Source organism: Apteryx rowi, unplaced genomic scaffold (genome assembly GCF_003343035.1).
Source record: "Apteryx rowi isolate R43461 unplaced genomic scaffold, aptRow1 scaffold_27, whole genome shotgun sequence".
In the NCBI taxonomy this organism is placed as follows: Eukaryota; Metazoa; Chordata; class Aves; order Apterygiformes; family Apterygidae; genus Apteryx; species Apteryx rowi.
In genome coordinates, this window is record NW_020449085.1 from 4,274,532 (window position 1) to 4,291,995 (window position 17,464).

General features: G+C 37.3%; 1 protein-coding gene across 1 annotated transcript; it reads left to right on the plus strand.

Annotated features, from left to right (window-relative positions):
• The first annotated feature begins 243 nt into the window (after nucleotides 1-243).
• On the plus strand, nucleotides 244-16,762 carry NRG4 (neuregulin 4). The gene is made up of 3 exons (XM_026068377.1): nucleotides 244-367; nucleotides 678-837; nucleotides 13,115-16,762. Exons 1-3 carry the CDS (start codon nucleotides 244-246, stop codon nucleotides 13,266-13,268), a joined length of 438 nt encoding a protein of 145 aa, XP_025924162.1. The 3' UTR covers nucleotides 13,269-16,762.
• Nucleotides 16,763-17,464: the final 702 nt, after the last annotated feature.

Genomic DNA, 17,464 nt, shown 5'->3' on the forward strand with positions numbered 1-17,464 from the left:
ATGAATGCCAACATCAGTATCCTGGACTGGATGTTTTATTAGAATGCCTTATTGGGTTTAACATTAACAATTCATAGAAGAAGCATATTAAAAAAAAAAAACTTGTTGGAAATTACATTGTAACAGGCAGTTTTCTGCATCAGTGACACTTAACAGGCTAGGTTCTCAGCCGATTGGGACAAAACTGGTAGCACCCAATTGGGCAATTATCCTGTTCTTGATACGGCCTAAAGCACTCTCAGAATGCCCTGGTCCACAGCTGGAAGTATTGTGGGATTATCTATACTGACTCTGATTCTCTCACAGAAGCTAGCTAAGCTAAAGACAGTTTGTGCCACGGGAACAGTACAAGCCAGACTTCGTAGAGGTAAGCATGTGAATCACTGTACTCAGTATGGTCTGTGGTCACGAAAGAAATAATGTAGTGGAGAATTCAAAAGTTCCTCTCATTGCAAAAGAAATTGTTTACATTTATTCATATAATTTTGGTGCTTGATATTTGGTATGGTGATACATTTGCAGTCTTTTTTTATACAGGCATATAAAACAATTCTGTAAGACAGACAGTGCTATATGCTGCTGGCCTGGAAGGCAAGAGTGATTCCTTACTTGTTTATAGGGTTTTTAGAAAGCACCCTTCCTCCTTCCCCTCCCCCCAAAAAAGAGTATAATTTAAGATTTCCTTTTATTCACGGAAGTATGTAAGTCTGTTTTTCTCTGTTTGTTTTGGTTTTATTTTTTAGATCATGAAGAACTCTGTGGCACCAGTTATGGATCTTTTTGTCTAAATGGAGGAATTTGTTATATGATTCCTACTGTATCCAGTCCATTCTGCAGGTCAGCAAAACTAGAATTTGTGTTTAAACATGCAACAGGAGCTGTTTAAAGACTATTTCTCCATTTTGCTCAAGAAATTACTGTTAGAATATTATATGAAGAAATGCATATTACCTATGGCTGTCCCAAATTCATTAATTCTTGCTAAGATTAATAATCTAGCTCACAGAGAGATGGCAATATTAGAAAAACAAACATATACTTGGGTAAAAGTGGCTGTTTGACAGATGTGACTGTACTCAGTTATGTATGCATTCAGGATGATATCTATATTTAGAGCCATATTTCCTCCCCTCATTACAGTACAGAAAGGAACAAAATACCCTTTGCCTCATGGAGAACAGACTGTAGCAGAGGCATTCAGGAAGGCAAAGTACATTCCCCGTTTTTCTTTTAGGTGAATTATATTGCAAAAAAATTTTTTTAAACACAAAAATGGCATGACCTGAACAAAATGAGAAGGCACAAAAAGGAATATAATCTTTTCTTGGTGGGAGCAGGGGAGATGACACACATAATTCAAGACTTACTGTGTCCTCTGAATCTCACTGAAACACTCAGAGGGCAGCTTTTAAAAGTGACACCCCGGACTACTTGCTAAAGAAATATGAAGGCAGCCTATGCAGATACTTCTTACACCATTAGTTTATGGGACCATTTTCCCTTTTGGAGCCCATGTAGCACACTGTGGATAAAGAAATACTTCCTGTCTTTTGCATGTGGATCCCTTTCATGCATGAATACAACCCTATCCTTTTATTCTATTATATACAAAGACATAAGATACCTGATTAAGTTCTCATTTTTCTTGGTTTTGCATTTACTAATTTGGAATTATTCATCAAGATAAGTTATGGTTAATGTAATGGATTTACTTAATATACTAAAAGGCATTCCGAAATCTATTACATACATTTAAGGATACCACCTTTCTATTCCCTTGGCAACTTCTGTTGCCTTTTTTATTTTCTTGTAATATCTTTCAACCTTGAGCTATAACTTATGGTAATAGGATGAAACAGTTGAAGAGGAAAACAATCTTTTAAGAAACTCCCAATTCAAGYAGATCTTTCTTTTGGTTTATTTGGGACAGCTCAATCTAAGCTTGTGAACTCAAGCATGTAAACTCATACAGCTGATGAGGGGAGAAAAGAGAGTTTTGTGGTAAATGCTCATTTAAAGATATACACAGCACATCACTGTCATGAAGTGTGTTGTCTGATGTCATAAAAAGAATCGTATCCAGAGAAGAGGACAAAACTCAGGAATGCTTGATTATAATGATTTGTTCTAACTACTAGAGCTCAAACTTGTACCCCAGGTACAAACTTTTACCTGTATGAGACCTCAAATACTTTACATGATGTAAAATGAAAACTACACACATGCACAGAGTAAAACATATTGAAAAGTGCAGGTTTTTTTAAGCAGGAGTTCCTTCTTGATATTGAAATATTTGCTAGAAAATAGAATGTTTAGACCGAATAGCTTCAGTTATACCTTCCTCATTACACATACTAGTACTGATTGAGAAAAGGTACTTAGAAACTATATATTTGATGCAATAGCTGTAAATATAAAGTAACAAATACTGAGGACATTCATTCTTTAGCAACACAAGCTAGTAAGCATAGACAATTTCCACTTTAAGAAGAGTTCTAAATGAAGTCACTTATAATTCAGGTGCTAGAGGATTTTATAATCTGCTGAAGCAGAAAAGTAACATCTTAAGAGCATCTCTGTTATACTCAGGCAATCTTATTGCATTTAAATTATCAAGTATTTCTCTTGTGTATCTAATGTTTGATTATGAAGTTATATGGATTTAAATAGAAGCCTTCTATTTAAGAATGTCCTCATTCTAAGCATGTCCCTTAATCAGTCAGAGAAGGCGGCTAATTATAGATGAGAAAGGTTTTGTTTACACACAGATATCTTAGTAATCAGCAGTGATGTGAATAGAAACAACAGAAAAAAATGCATCATTATTCAACAGAATTAAGAAAAATATTTGGTGCTTTAAAACTTCCTTAAGACTGGCATCGTCATCACACACTCGCTCAAAGTTTTTAAGTACAGGTTACTGCTGGATCCCACCTAAAGCTTCCAAGCRTTGCTCAAATGATCACTTCCAGCCAACAGAAAAATTGGGTCAGAATTTTAGAATCAAAGGCTGAATCATTGGAATTACAGCATTGAAATGGGACAAGAATAGACTAGTAAAGCTGAAAAAAAACAAAACAAAAAGACAAACACACACACACACACACAACCTTAAAACACATGTTTAAAGGTGTTGTGCTGAACATAGTGCAGAGTAGCTCATGCAACATCATCAGAAGTAACTTAAGAAATAGGGAAATTGCATTATTCTTTAGAAATATATTTTTTGTAGCATGCTACCGTATCAGGAGTCACTGTTTGCTTTTGGACATTTCACAGTTATTTTTACCCTTCAGAACTGAATGTATGATAGAGATTTAATAGAAACAGAATTTGTTGACCATTTCTGCAGATTACCTTTTTAGCAGATTTAAAATACACCTGAGGTATGTTAAAGCATGAAGCTGCTCAGCTGCCATCTTCCCCTGTTCCTTTTCTAATACTGAGTTAATGTCCTCAGCAGCAAAAGGTGCACCTGTCACCATATCCAAGGTGAGCTTCAAACACCGGAATGTTCAAATGTCCTAGATAAATAAACATGCAGCAGAACAGAGAAAGATGTAAAATCAGTGCCTCAGGTGTATCATAAAACACAAGGCTGAAAGATGTTTGTCTCAGTATCCAAYGTACAGCTGTCTCATAATCATTAGCTACTGGAGTGCAGAATTAAGTTAGATTTTGTTATCTGAGGGGAAGTTCTGATATTTCTGTTTTTGTCTTACACAAGACAGATTTTTGAGAGCACCTTCTTTCTGTATTTCAGAGAAGTTTTGGGTGGCCTTTTTTTTTTTTTTTGCACTCAACATTTTCAAAGCTGAACAGAGATAATGCTTACTCTAAAATGTACTGTCAGCCCTGATTTTACAAGCCATGAGAATATTTTAAGGTTGCCTATTATAGAAACTGATACAGAGCTTGGGAAATAGATGTTGGGGATAAAGCTAGGTGATTTCTTAAATTTGATACCAGAAATAAAGTTCAAAATTTGAATAAAAAAAACAGCAGTAGCACCAGAAGCCAATAAGTGGCAGTTTCTCAATACACAGTCAACATTTAAGATCCTGGAGCACAAGTGTGATATGATTATTATGTGTCCCAGGATTGGTTTTTAAGCTGATATATGGTTGTTCCCAAATAGCCTAAGTATGCAGTACTTTGTAGGTTTTTCCAGAAATGCTCATGCAGATATCTTTGCAATTTAAGACTGAGCTGAAACACCTCTAACATGCACAATAAAGTAGTAACTAGTAAACCTATGTGCAAATGAAGCCTGAGCATATAATAGCTAAAGAAAGTCAGAAGGGTATTTTTCAGTCAGTGGTTCTTTCCATTAGAAAGTATCTATCTGAACTGTTATCTGAGGGTACAAGGGGGATCTTAGGTGGGTGAAAACAAGAGAGAGGATGAAGGGATAAGAGAGGCCAACCAGCAGAATGTGGTAACCTGGTATCTTAGATATACCAGAGTACAAGTTCCCTGTAAAGCCTTATCTGAGGAGGCACTAGTGGCAGGTAGGGCCTGGCTTTCTTGTTAGGAAAGCTAGAAGAAGGAATGGCAAGGACCTACTGTATTTGTTTCCTGAACAGGAGTTAAGGTTTCATATACACATGGTTCAGAAGAGCCAAGTTAATCTGCATTGGTTAAAAAGCTACACTCCTGTATTTTCATATATACACACAGCACTGTATCAAAGCAGCATTCACAACAGTTTGTCCCTTTCCTGGCTGATGCTCTCTACCCCAACCCCGTGTTCATTGTATGTCCTGACACTGGAGATGCCCCTGCTTTACAAACCAAAGTGGAGTGCTGTCTTTCTTTCCTCACACCAGTATTGATAGCCTTTCCCTGTAATAAGGGGCCTACATCTCAAGAAGGATGGAAACACAGGCTATAGCTCACATTCTGGAGCTGGAAACACTTGTACTGGGTAGTCCATTAGAAATTGCTACCTCAGCTCCAACTATATCTTTTTTGCAAGCCACAAGGCTAGATGCACCCAAATGTAAGACAGTATGGCACAGTCACTCTAGGAGTTGTGGAAGTCTGCTGGATATAGACAGCTTCCTTTAAGCTATTTATCCACAAATTTTTCCTGATAAATATACCATACTTTCATATGAAGATGGATTTTTCAGGAGCAGCAAGTTTCTAGAAAACCTTCATCAGTTAGAAAAGTAGGTTTTGATATTCTGGTCCAAGTCTCCATGAAAGGGGAACCAAAATCATGAGAAGTTATACAGAAAAACAAACCAGGGGTATGAGGACAAAAAACCTATACCAGAGCTTAATCTGAGACTCTGCCTACTTCAGCACCTCAGTTTCTGGTCAGTCTTTACCAGTAACATTCCCTGCTGAACCAAGCAAGTAGCTTCTTTTGGATTGCAGACAAGATAAAGAATACAGATAATATCTGTTGATCCTGCCTCGATCAAGATTTGGTGAATGGGTATTCTAGTACAGCCAGTGTACCCAGAATGGTTGAACAGTCTCTTTGGTGAGGGAAGAAAGTTAAATAGACTACCTCTGTTTTGCAGAACTTCAGAAGTATTTCATTCTTACTAGTTTATACAGTCACCTTAGCTTTCTGAAGAGGATTTTTCAGTTTGTAGACACCAGAGCTTGGCATGATTGCTCATTCAGGTACAGAACCACACAAACACATCTCCTCTTCTGAGGCCAGTACATGCAGAAGTTAACAGTGAATGCTCTTCCTTTTGAGGAAGAGATTATATTCTGCAAAGAGCAGTGGGTTCAGGTTGTATTCTGGTTAAGTACTGCAAGGAAAAAGGCAGGACTTAGAAACYGTCTCCATGAAATTCCTATGTACAATTAAAGGGTATTTCTACTTTCCCTGACTTTGTTCCTACTGCATTCAGTCTTTCCTCCACCTTTCTTATACTAATCCTATGAATCCTATGTAAATCCCTTCTCTCTCTCTCCCCCCAATCCTTGTCTGGCTGTTTCTCCAAGATGGGTCCTTCTTTCTTTTTTTCAAATGGCTTTTTCAAAGAGGGATTATACTCTGTGCTGTAAATCTTCCAATGCACACAGTGCAAGTAGCCAGTGGAGGGCTTAGCATTCATCTGGGCTATTCCTCTTTCTCCACCTCTGAAACTATGCTTGTTGAGTACCCCAGGCTCTTGGAAAACATGAAGTATCCAGTTAGTATTTTTCAGTTTTAGCCTTAGCTTGAAAGGCACAAGCAGGAGTAAGAATGCATACCTAAGATACAGCCATAAATATCGATATTAAGATTTATTTTTAATGAGGCATAAAGATAGAAAATACAATGTTATCTATTTGTGTTTGAAAAGTATTTAATGAACCTTACAAGGACAAATAAGGATTGAATAACATTACCAGATATTATAGTAAGTCATGCCATATAAATACTTAGCTAAGGGAGTTCTAGGGTAAAAATAACCCATTCCCTCAACTCCACTCCAGTAGTAGCATGAGTAAGAGTTTTATTTTACTCACTATGGATATGAATGCAGATTCAAAGTAGCAGTTTCAAAAATTCTCTGGACACAAAACTTTTAAAGCCCCTTAAGGCTTCCAATCAGAACTGTCATTGCTTTTTAAAATTTTAAAACCTTAGTTAATATTTTTCATACTTATAGGATGTGTTTATAGTGACTGGATTCAGCCAACATTTAAGAGCCTGCTACACACTGAGGATTATGGCAATTTTTAAGCTATCAATCAGATATGTGACCTGAATTGAATTGACAATCAGATAACCTCTYCCCCCCCACACACCCCCCAAGCTTTGTATTTACATGCCATCTTTTTCCACCAAGAAGCATCCAGGTTTTTCCTGACCCAAGAAAAACTAAAGTCAAGAGTCTTATTATGTAACACTAAGAAATAAGATTCCATGTGCATATTTGAATCAAATCTAGTTCCAATTTTAAAGTCTATCAGATCGTATTTGCTTGTGACACACACCTCAGAGTCCAGAAGAAAATTAAGTCTTCTCTTCTTACCATATATCAGATAAGCAGTGGATCATTTGCACTGTCTCATAAACTGTGGCTGCATACAGACTGCAGTAATGCCTTGTTTTATTGGCGGGCTAATATGCTTATGTTTTAGTTACTGATCAGATCATAGAGGATCAGTATAATTTCAGGCCCACTGGTCAAACCCTGGCATCTTATCAGATGCAATTTATTTCCTTCCACCTTGTATTGATTAATATTCTATGTCAGCATCAATATAAAATGCCCTATGTTGAAAGATTCTGTGGATTTCTTTACATATATTCATTATATCTGTGTTTCCTCTATAGCACAGCTCCTGTCTTGAGTTTGTATATGACCTTGTGTCACATGAGGTGACCCAGCCCTAAAAACATGTGCATGGGTCTATTTACACACACAATTCTTGTACGTGCACACACGTCTGTGCCTGCATGTATGTAGAAGAACAGAAATCTGGATGCCATCCAAAATGAGTTTCCAGCCTCACAGCTTTACTCAAACATTTGAAGCCTGTTGTCTTCCAGCTCTGATGGAATTAGAAATTCTAATTTCTCAGAAGGGGAAAGAATCCCCCCCCTTTTAAAATCAAGTTTGCAATGCCACATGGTAGGATTATTTAAAGCCAGCAGACAGCATGTGCTGAAACAGCATGTGCAACAGCAACACCTGGCCTAGTGACCACAAGACTTGATTAGTGTAATTCCCTCTTAGTATAGCTTAGAAACAGGCTTCTCTGTCTTTTGCAGACATTCATTTGAAATGCAAGGCACATTTGCCTGCCATATTGAACAGCTGTGAGCATGTCATGCTTAAGTTGTGTTCCACTTTTAGGCATCTGTTACAAATATGAGTTGCTACCAACTTTTAAAGCCTTTAATAGCAAGCCTAACTACCTCTAGGAGACACTAGATAGACACTCAGTGTGGATTATGTTCGTAGCCCACACGCTTATGGGAGGCTGGTTTTCTGTCTTGCCTCAGTCACTGTGTGTGTGACACTACTGAAATTACTAGAGGTCTGTTGATGCAACAGGACAAACAGATCTTATGGTTGAGTGCTCCTGCTTATTCTTAAAGTCTTCTTTCCAACCCATTTCAGTAAAGCACTTCAGTAGAAACCCTTCCCTCTCTTGACTGTCTGAAGACATTTGTTGCTTTTATATTTAGTATAGCCCTTCACCTGTTTTGTACAGCTGCACTAATGACTACATAAGAACTTGTGCAAACTAGTATTTGAACATTTCCATTTTCAGAATTGCCCTGACTGTACAACAGCAGACCCTATTGGTAGAATCACATTAGCCATAATTTTGTTTATAGAAGTTAATGAAACCAAGGGATACCTGACCTCGATTTTCCTGTTTCTAGGAAAGCCACCATCATTTTAAAGTTATATGATGGTATTTTCTACATAGTGTGGAACCCCTTTCAGTGAGGGTGTCAATAGTTCATCCTAGAGACATTATGGACCAGTAGCTGTGTAATCCCTAGTCAATTCCGTTGCACCCTGTTAGCCAGTTACTGTGGAGTGGCAAGTCAAAAAAAACCAAAAACAAAAAAACCCACAAACATTTTAAGAATTTGTTTAGATTGCATCCAGGAAAAATTAATGGGTTCATGCTAGAAACATTGTCAGCTGAAGTCATGTGTGCATTTTTAGCATAGATCTTTTTCTTCTGCTGTAGCTTTATATTCATATTGGCCATAGTTTTCCCCTCACAAATCCCAGGCTTTCTGGCTCCTTTGCCTTTTGAAGGCTCTGGTTCTGTTTTACTTTTATTAGAAAGTGGCTAAAATCTCAGTGACCTTTTTACTTTACTGTTCATCACATTCTCAATTTTTTCCATGGTCTGTAACAGAACAGAAGTATTGCTTCCATGACAGCTCAGCCTACAGTATCACAGTAGTTCTCCAACGCTAGCTTTTTAACCTTAATCCTGGCTATGCAACTCTTCTGCTTAGGAAGGCTGTCTCTTCCTCCTCCTGCTGCTGCTTCACTTTTCCTTTAGCCCACTGACTTCCTTCTCCTTACACTCACTCTCTAGAACTTTTCCATATGCTTTAGTTTGATGCCAAAACCTATTTATTTCTTCCTTCTCCTATCATTTTAGCCTCTCATTCTCCAGTTTTGATTGGTATTCAAGAATACTTGTATGAAATTTATATTCCATTTTCTATTCCTGTTTTTCTATTCAGCTCTGTAAAGCATTTCTCTCTTACTTGCTAGAGAACAATGCACCACTCAAACTACATTTCTATTCTTAAAATAGTCTACAGGTATTTCAGACATAGGCCACTGAAATGCCACTATACTTACAGTTAATATCTGAAACATTATCTCAAGCAATCAGAGCACAGTCTGCCTACCCTTCCTTCTCCCAGCAGTCAGATGTAGCAACTCTGAGAAGTCTCATGTTGTCCTTAATAGGAAGTTCAATCAGTAACACAGCTTTAATATGTGGTGATAATTATATCCAGGTTTTCCAACAAATTGTCCAAATCCTCTATCTTATTTTCAAAGGCAAGGAATTAAGAGAAATGGCAATTCTCTGTGCAGTAGTTTAGACCAGTAGTACCAATACAATAATCCATAGGCTACAGAAAGTGGTTCTGGGAGACGTATCAGGCATGCATGGTAGTATGCTCACAGTGATCCATTGGTCTGGTTTAGCTATGCTAGAGATCTTTCCTTTGACAGTTCCTCCCCATGTGCTTGTTGTCCCTGACCTGAAATCATACCTTGCAGCTGCCAATAGCAGTTGAGAACTTTATGTTACAGAGTTCAGGCCATTTTCCTCAGCTGGAGCCTGAAATTGCTTATGTCACAGACTTATGACTCTAGTGCCAGAAATAGYAAGAAGGAGCAAGATCTTTACTAATACAAATAGATGGAAACAAATTTACATACTTAAAGATACATGGGAAATGCAGTGGTTGGATGAAATGCCCTCCATTTGCTGCGATGCAGTAAATTCCTTAAGAGAACTTATCAGAATGAGTGAAAAATATAAAACAAATGAAGATTAGTTTAGCTTCTACCTACATATTTTTGATTCAACATGAATTACTAAGCCATTTATTTTTTTTTAATAGTAAAGGACCATATTTATTGTGATGAATTCAGGTCTAGGTCCACAGAGTACAGTGTAGGATACAAGTCTTTTCTATAGTAAGGTAAGCCTAGGACTAGTGTCTGGTAGGTACCCTACCTGACTGGAAGAAATGCTACGCTGTGACTTTCTAAGGGAGCTACATGCTCTTTAACCCCTCCACTTTACAAATAAATCCAGCCCTGAATGGAAACTGACTCTACATTGAGGTATAACATGTAAAGAACAAATTAAGTCTCAAGTTTCACTGGCATGTTTGTAGAATGTATATTGGTATCATTTGAACTACTGGTCTCATTAAAAGCAGAATTTGGGTTTTTTCTCCCTCATGTAATCTGTCATAGTTGAGATTTTACACTGATTCCTTATGAATGGCCCATTAAAATGGATCAGAATTCAAATGAGAGAACAAGAACGTGGAAGAGATAATCAGCAAGTCTAAGATGAATTTTAAGTCTACTTTAGTCTACTAGTCAAGTTTTTTGTAAATGCATTACTGAGGAATTACTTGCATAAYTCCAGAAATCAGTTCTCCCTTCACAAGCCTACATTCAGTTGAAAGCAAGAGTGATCAAATGCAAACACATTGACTGGATAGTATAATTTAGCCATATAGAGATAAGAGCATCATCACCAGGTATCTATGCTTAAGAATCCAAATTCTGTTTCTTTCATGGATGTGCTTCAATTGAATATATGCAATGGAAATAAAACACAGTATTTATGCAATAGTACAACAGAGAAAGAGACAGATCTTTCTATACCTTTTCACTTCTTATACCCCATATAAAAYCCTTTATCTGTCTAAGACACTGGTTCCAAAGAAAATATTTTGATACTTTGATTAGTATCTAAATGGTTTGTTCCTTGACAGAACAATCAAGATAGATAGTGGATTTTTAATGTGAAACTCTTTGACCTTTAAGTGAATATTGGTATTAAATGGTATTATTGCCTACCATGCTAAAATAAGTTACAAATGCTTGTGTATGCAGGAAAGAAAAGTCTATGATCTGTCCCTGTCCCCAGATAGCCAGGTCCAAGACCAGATTGCTGGTTTAAAATCTTCTTAGGAGGTCTGAATATAGAACATGGAACAGAGGAAGTGTTTGCAAGTTCGGTACAGAGAAATGAGATCTCATATTAAAAGTGATTATTTATTCTGTTTATCCCCAATATTGACATCCTTCACTAATCACATCCGTAAAATGGTGCTTTTGTTGTTCAGTAGTCATTCTCAAAATAAGATACAAAGCAGCTTTCTCCATTTCTCAGTTTGAATTCCAATTAATAGCTACCATTTAATGAGGACTTTACATAGCACAACACGCAGTTTTAGGCCCTATTTTCTCACATGCTCCAAGGTTTGCCCTTGAACTGTTGGGGCCATCACTGCAGCCACCAGAACTAATCAATTTACTACACAACCTGGCTTTGTCAGAGGGCTCAAGGCAAATCAGAATCTCCTTCAGGGAAAAGGTAGTTCATTCTCTGTAAGATACATCCAAGTTGAAAGCTTTGTAAAACAACAGCCCACATTCTATGACAACACTGATATATGCATCCAGTGTTTCCACTGTAGATGTGCTTAACTTATGCACAACAAACCCTTTTGCTTGACTCAGGCTATACATTCAACATACAAGGCCTTCTTGGTGTAATTATTTTTCCTCTTCCTCCCTTAATGACAAGCAGTAACGGATCTTCCTTGTCTCTCACTTTCAACTCCTGAACTAAGTTTAGGCATCATTATCTGAATGTCTTTCTTTAAGCAGGATGCCATCTCATCCTGAGGGCTCTCTTTCAACCTACAAACTTGGAAACATTTTTCACAGTACCTTATTGCTTTAGGTAGATTGTTTATAGTCTCATCTCCAAGAGTAGCTCTGGCAATGGCTAATCCAGATCATACAAGCAAATTTTTTTTTTTTTTTTGAGTTAAAATTATTTTTTTTTTTTTAAAGAAAACACACACCATCAACATTTATCTCTAGACCATGGTCACATTGTGCTTTGTGCCTCTGGTTTTACTTCTGTTGGTATTCAGTTATAGACATCAGGCTACTAGTCACACACTGCTTCAGTCTGCACTGGATGAATCTCACCAACAACTTAGTTTGCTGATTCAAACTGCTTTGTCAGTAGGTTGTTCTGGAAACTCTAGGATTCTTATTAGCTTCTGTTGTTGCTTCTTGCAGACTTAGCTGCTGTATGTCTGTATGCAGCAGTATATGCAAACACCTCACTAGGTACATGTGTCCAAGACATTTTTTTCCCCACTGCCTACAATACTTAATGCAGTCGGAATTTTTGCTTCCTCCACATCTGATGCAGTGTGAATCCTTCCTTTAGGAGAAGCTTTTAGAAGCTTGATACCYAAGATGGGCACAGTAGGGAAGCCTTTTAGCTAGGTCTGTCTAGACAAGGCCTTTCACCAGCATATGATATGCTTTGGAATGAGTTATTTCACCACATAAGCTACCAGCATAACTGCCTTTGCAATTTGTTAAGTGTTTTTATGGGCACCATGTGTCAATGAATTCCTATTTCCTTGATCTATTATAACTGACAGTACTAGCTCTTTATGAGGAAAGGTGAAGAGCTACAGGAAAGGAGGGAAAAGAAAGCATGACTCCTGTGTCTGAGATGAGAGCCAGTGTGATGAGGCAGCTAACACCAAAAAGGTGGATTTAATTAAAAATCCTATGGAGGAGACAGATTTAATTGTGAAATACATCATGTACATTGCTAATCCAGTGACTATATTAAGAAGATAGTTTAATTTCATATTCTGATCCATGCTTTTATATGTTAAATAGGAACATGCCCAATGCCCTTTGCTCCAGAAATATGATGCAAGTGGAAATTCCATAAGAAAGCTTGTTGTGAAGCAAATACAAATTTGAATTATGCCATCACAAGAAGTTCTCCTCTCCCCACTTAAAACCAAAAGAAGCCTTATGCTTTTCATATTAGATGACAAGGTACAGTCTAATCCATATAAACCTTGGTTTCCCAGGTGTATTGAAAATTACACAGGAGCCCGTTGTGAGGAAGTTTTGCTGCCCAGCATCAAATCCCAAACAAAAGGTGACCTGTTTGCAGTTTTCTTGGCTTCAGTTGTTCTTCTAGGAGTTCTTGCAATTGGAACATTCTACTTCCTTTGCAGGTAAAAGTGCTTCAGAGTGCTGAAGCTATTCAATCAAGTAGAAATTTCTTCTGGTAATCATGTACTAATTATTTGAATATAAAACTATGCAATGAATTATCCATAAGGTTTGTGTGGTTATTCAGCATAATTAATGTGGATTTCTCAACTTGTTGCCTGTAATATTTTAGTTCCTGGCTTGTAGTTTTCTAAATATCTTTTCTAAGCTACTACTTAGAGTTGCTTTGTATAAAAAAAATTATATATATAAAAATAATTTAACGCACCCATTTCTGAGATTTTTACAGTATACCTGGCTTTAGAGTTAACATTTTAAAGCATTAGTCTAAGGATGGAGAAGTAGAAGCAAATTGCTGGAGTGATTAGAAATCAAAAACTGTTTTGTGAAATTGTACTGGCAGCCAAACCATGTGAGTGTCATTAGCTCCCAATTCCTTTATAGCTCCTGGTTTGAAAGGAAAGACTTTAAAAAGAACCAAATTCCATAAACAATTCCCATGTAAGTAACTAACAGTTATAAGAAATCCAAGGGCTGATTGATGTATCCAGGATGATCCAGGCTACTGTTTTCAGGAGCATGAGAATGTCAGTGCTAGACAGGAAGTGCCACAGCTCAATTTTGCAAGCATTTTAGGGCTTCAAATGAAAATATGTAAACAGTTATTGGGATTAAGACAACCAACTAATCTATTTGTTGCTGTAGCTTTTTTAAGGCAGGCAATTGGTACGCTTACATTACCCAGCATCTCCACCAGGAGAATTTCCTTGCATTAGCTATACCATTGAAACAGTGGAAGTTAGAAAACTGCAACAGACTCTTAGTACAGTATTACAGAAGAATATTGTTTACACTCGAACATTCACTTATTTACAGAAGGTTATTGGTAGGCTCTTAGATACCCAGCTCAAACCTTGCCAGATCCTAAGGAGAACAAGCAAAATTCATTAGGACATTGTTAATATTACTGTTTTGACTTACTCTCTGCATTTGKGTAGACAAGTCAGCCTCCTATGTCCTGTCTTATTTTTGGATTAGAGTACTTTTTGCAGGAGTTTATATTCACATAATACTGTTAACACATTGCAAGACCACTTGGTAGCCCCTCTGATTATTAACCATTGCAGATTTACAGCCTCTTCCTGTTACATATGACAGCTCCTATGCTCTCAGAGCACTCCCTCAGCACATTTCTCCTTGGTTTTGATAACCTATGCTTCTTGCAGTTCTCTGTTCTTCACTCTCCCATAACCACATTGCCAACTCAACCGTTCCCAATCAGCGTCTTTCAACAAGTGACCTTTGAAATAGCCAGTCTGGTTTTACTTTGGCTGCTGTCATGGAAACCAGCTGAATGCCAGTTTTCCCCCATAACTGAACACAGTTAGAAGAGAGCCAGAACATCTGATAAAAAAAGATTTTGTTTCAAAAAAGTTGTCATAGAGGATACCCCAGCCTTTGCAAAGTCTTTTTAATCAATCCAGTTTTATCAGCCGTGCGGCCCAGAACAGTTGTTAACAAGAGAACACTTACAGATTACTATGAAGTTACTGGAATATAATACAGTTTTAACTAAATTGAAAGAGTTCATACAAAGCTCTTACAATTGTATTTCTTTAGAGGTAAAGCTTGTCTCTGAGAAGAAAAAAAATTGCAAAGAGAAGAGAACACAAAGAGAGTAATTTATTACAAGATCCCTTTCATCTTGCATAGTAAGATTAGGGGAAGGCTAGAGACAGAGTCTCCTGAGTTTTACTGAGAGAGAGCCTCGCACAGAAGCTTAGAATAACAGCAGTTACAGGCCTGTGCAAGTTTTCTACTGCACAATTGGAAGGTGAACCTCAAACTATTTCCTTATAGGAGGTCAGTTTACTCAGGCTTTATGTAACTGAGAGAACAAGTAGTGAGCCTTTATACTAGAAAAATAAGGGCAGCAACTTGATCTTAACATAGGCACCCTTGAATCTAGCTTATATACCACACTAACTTGGGAAATCTCATAATGCAATAATTAATTTGTATAGTCATAAAGAACAGAACATTACTGTCTAAAAACTATCTTGTCTTACCTTTAAGCTTCAGAAGTCTGACATAGCATGCTTATCTTCTGCTTGAAAGTCTGTAGAAGAAACACTTTCCATTGAAAAATCCTTATCTCTTAACTGAGGTGATCAGCGCATCAGAGTATTTGCAAAGTGGATTCTTAAATCTACTTCCATCTCTCGTGCTGTATAAGCAAGGATAATTGTTAGCAGCTGTGATTAATAACATTATTTTTAGGTTTCCCCAAATTTGGTTTACCACCTGCATCATATAATTCTAGAAGGGTCTGGAACTGGGGTTTGTAAGGGTTAGCTGAGAGTTTGTGTCATCCTTGACTTGTCCTTTTGACAGGCTCTATTAAATTAAAAGTATTAGAGAGATATTGTGCTATCAAATTTCCACTATTACACTTTATTAACAAATATTATGCTTTATCCAGAATCAGAAAGTACAGGATTTTTTCCCCTGTTGTTTATTAGTAAGCATTTCTGTGGCTCTTTCAGCAGAGGATTAAAGTGTTTTTAGTATAAACAGTAATAAGAGTGTTTATAGTATAAACGGTAATAAAATCTGAAGGGTTGCAGAGGAAGAAGAAATATTAGTTGCAATTTAGTAGAGAGAAACTGAATCCTTAAAATCATACATCAAATCTGTGTTAGAATTTAAGAAATTGATGCTCTAACTTCTTGTCCTTGTCATCACTTGTATCCCTCCTCCTTTCAAAGTTTTCTCCCTCTCAGGCTGCATGCTTCTGTGGCAGATTTCAGGACCAGGCATGCGTGGGTGCAGTTGATCTGTGAAAGATTTTTATGATCCCTACAAACACACCCATGCAGCAGACCAAGATGGGGTGAAAGGAATTCATTGTTCTTCTGTTTTTAAAGCTATATCATAAGTAGTGATGAAAGTAGCTTATAAAAGAGAAGGGCTGCATAGGAATAGATGCAGGCAAACAGTTGGAAACAGTTCTCATTTTATATTTAGCCAAGTCATCACATTTTTATCAGCCATATATGAAAATATTTTCTATAAAAATAAACRAGAATGTATTTTTTCAGCTTGCCAGCAATCTCCTGTTAAGCTGAATTAATTTTGTATTTGATTATGTACTAGGATTCATCAGGATGGTGCGGTTTGGGAAGAAGAACYTACAAGGAGAGGGAAAATAAAAGAGAATCAAAGATGATGAAGAAACAGGCAGTATTTGGCATGGCTAGGGGGAGAGAATGGTGGAATGTAGAGAGAAATAAAGATAGAGGAAAGTAACAGAAGAGCTGAATGAAAGGAACAGCGGAGAATGGGAGGGGAGAGAAAGAGTAAATTTAGAAGTGGCCCAAGACTGGTGATGAAAAAAAGCAGCTTAGAACTGGGAAAGGTAAAACTGTTGTATAGAGTACAACATGTTTTAGGTATTGGCTCGGTCACCTTTCCAGGAGAGAGGGAATTGGGGTCCTTTCTCTCCGTCACGAACTGTGAAATGCTATGGAGTTTTCATTGAATTTGAACCATTCTGGACCTCTACTTTTATACAATTATTCTCCCTCCTGCTGAAGGCTTTACAAATTTTGCTCTTTACTGTAGCGGGTTAAAATAGAAGCTGATGAAGTTCAGGTAATTCTATTTCAGCCAATAAGGTCCATTAAAGATAGTTTGGCTGTTTTGGGTGAAGAGCCTTCTGAAAGAATTCTGCCTTGTGGCATTTTAGAGATCCAAACTGGTTTTTGAAACAGTGAACTGAATCTGACTGTCCTAAATATTTGCCCTGGGTATTATGCTGTTAAACAGCTGCAGCCTTTTTCTTACTGCACACTTAAATTCTACAAGTCAAGCTAGTCCCAAAGTCTTGTCTGGGTTAAACCTCCCACTGCTGCTAGGACCTGCTGAAATGCTGTGGTTAGAAATACTTCTGGAAAAGCTACTGTGGAGCTGTCTGAGCGAGTCTCAGGAAGACAGAATATAACTACTTAGGTTGTAGTGAGCAGTTTTTATTTACTTACTCTTAGAAAAAACAATGAGGAATCTCTAACATTCACAAAGAAAAGACTATGTTTTTACGTCTCGTCAGAAAGATGAGTCTTGTAAAATGATTTTATATCTTCATAAGAACACAGCTCTCTGCACCCAAAAATAATGTAAAAGCCAATTTGGTACTTTGGCTG

Excerpts from the sequence above, each read along its gene's own strand:
- NRG4 (XM_026068377.1), top strand. The coding sequence starts at position 244 with ATGCCCTGGTCCACAGCTGGAAGTATTGTGGGATTATCTATACTGACT. Across the intron at positions 368-677 it reads ACAAGCCAGACTTCGTAGAG|ATTTCCTTTTATTCACGGAA; the intron begins GTAAGCATGTGA and ends GTATAATTTAAG. Across the intron at positions 838-13,114 it reads GTATCCAGTCCATTCTGCAG|GTGTATTGAAAATTACACAG; the intron begins GTCAGCAAAACT and ends TTGGTTTCCCAG.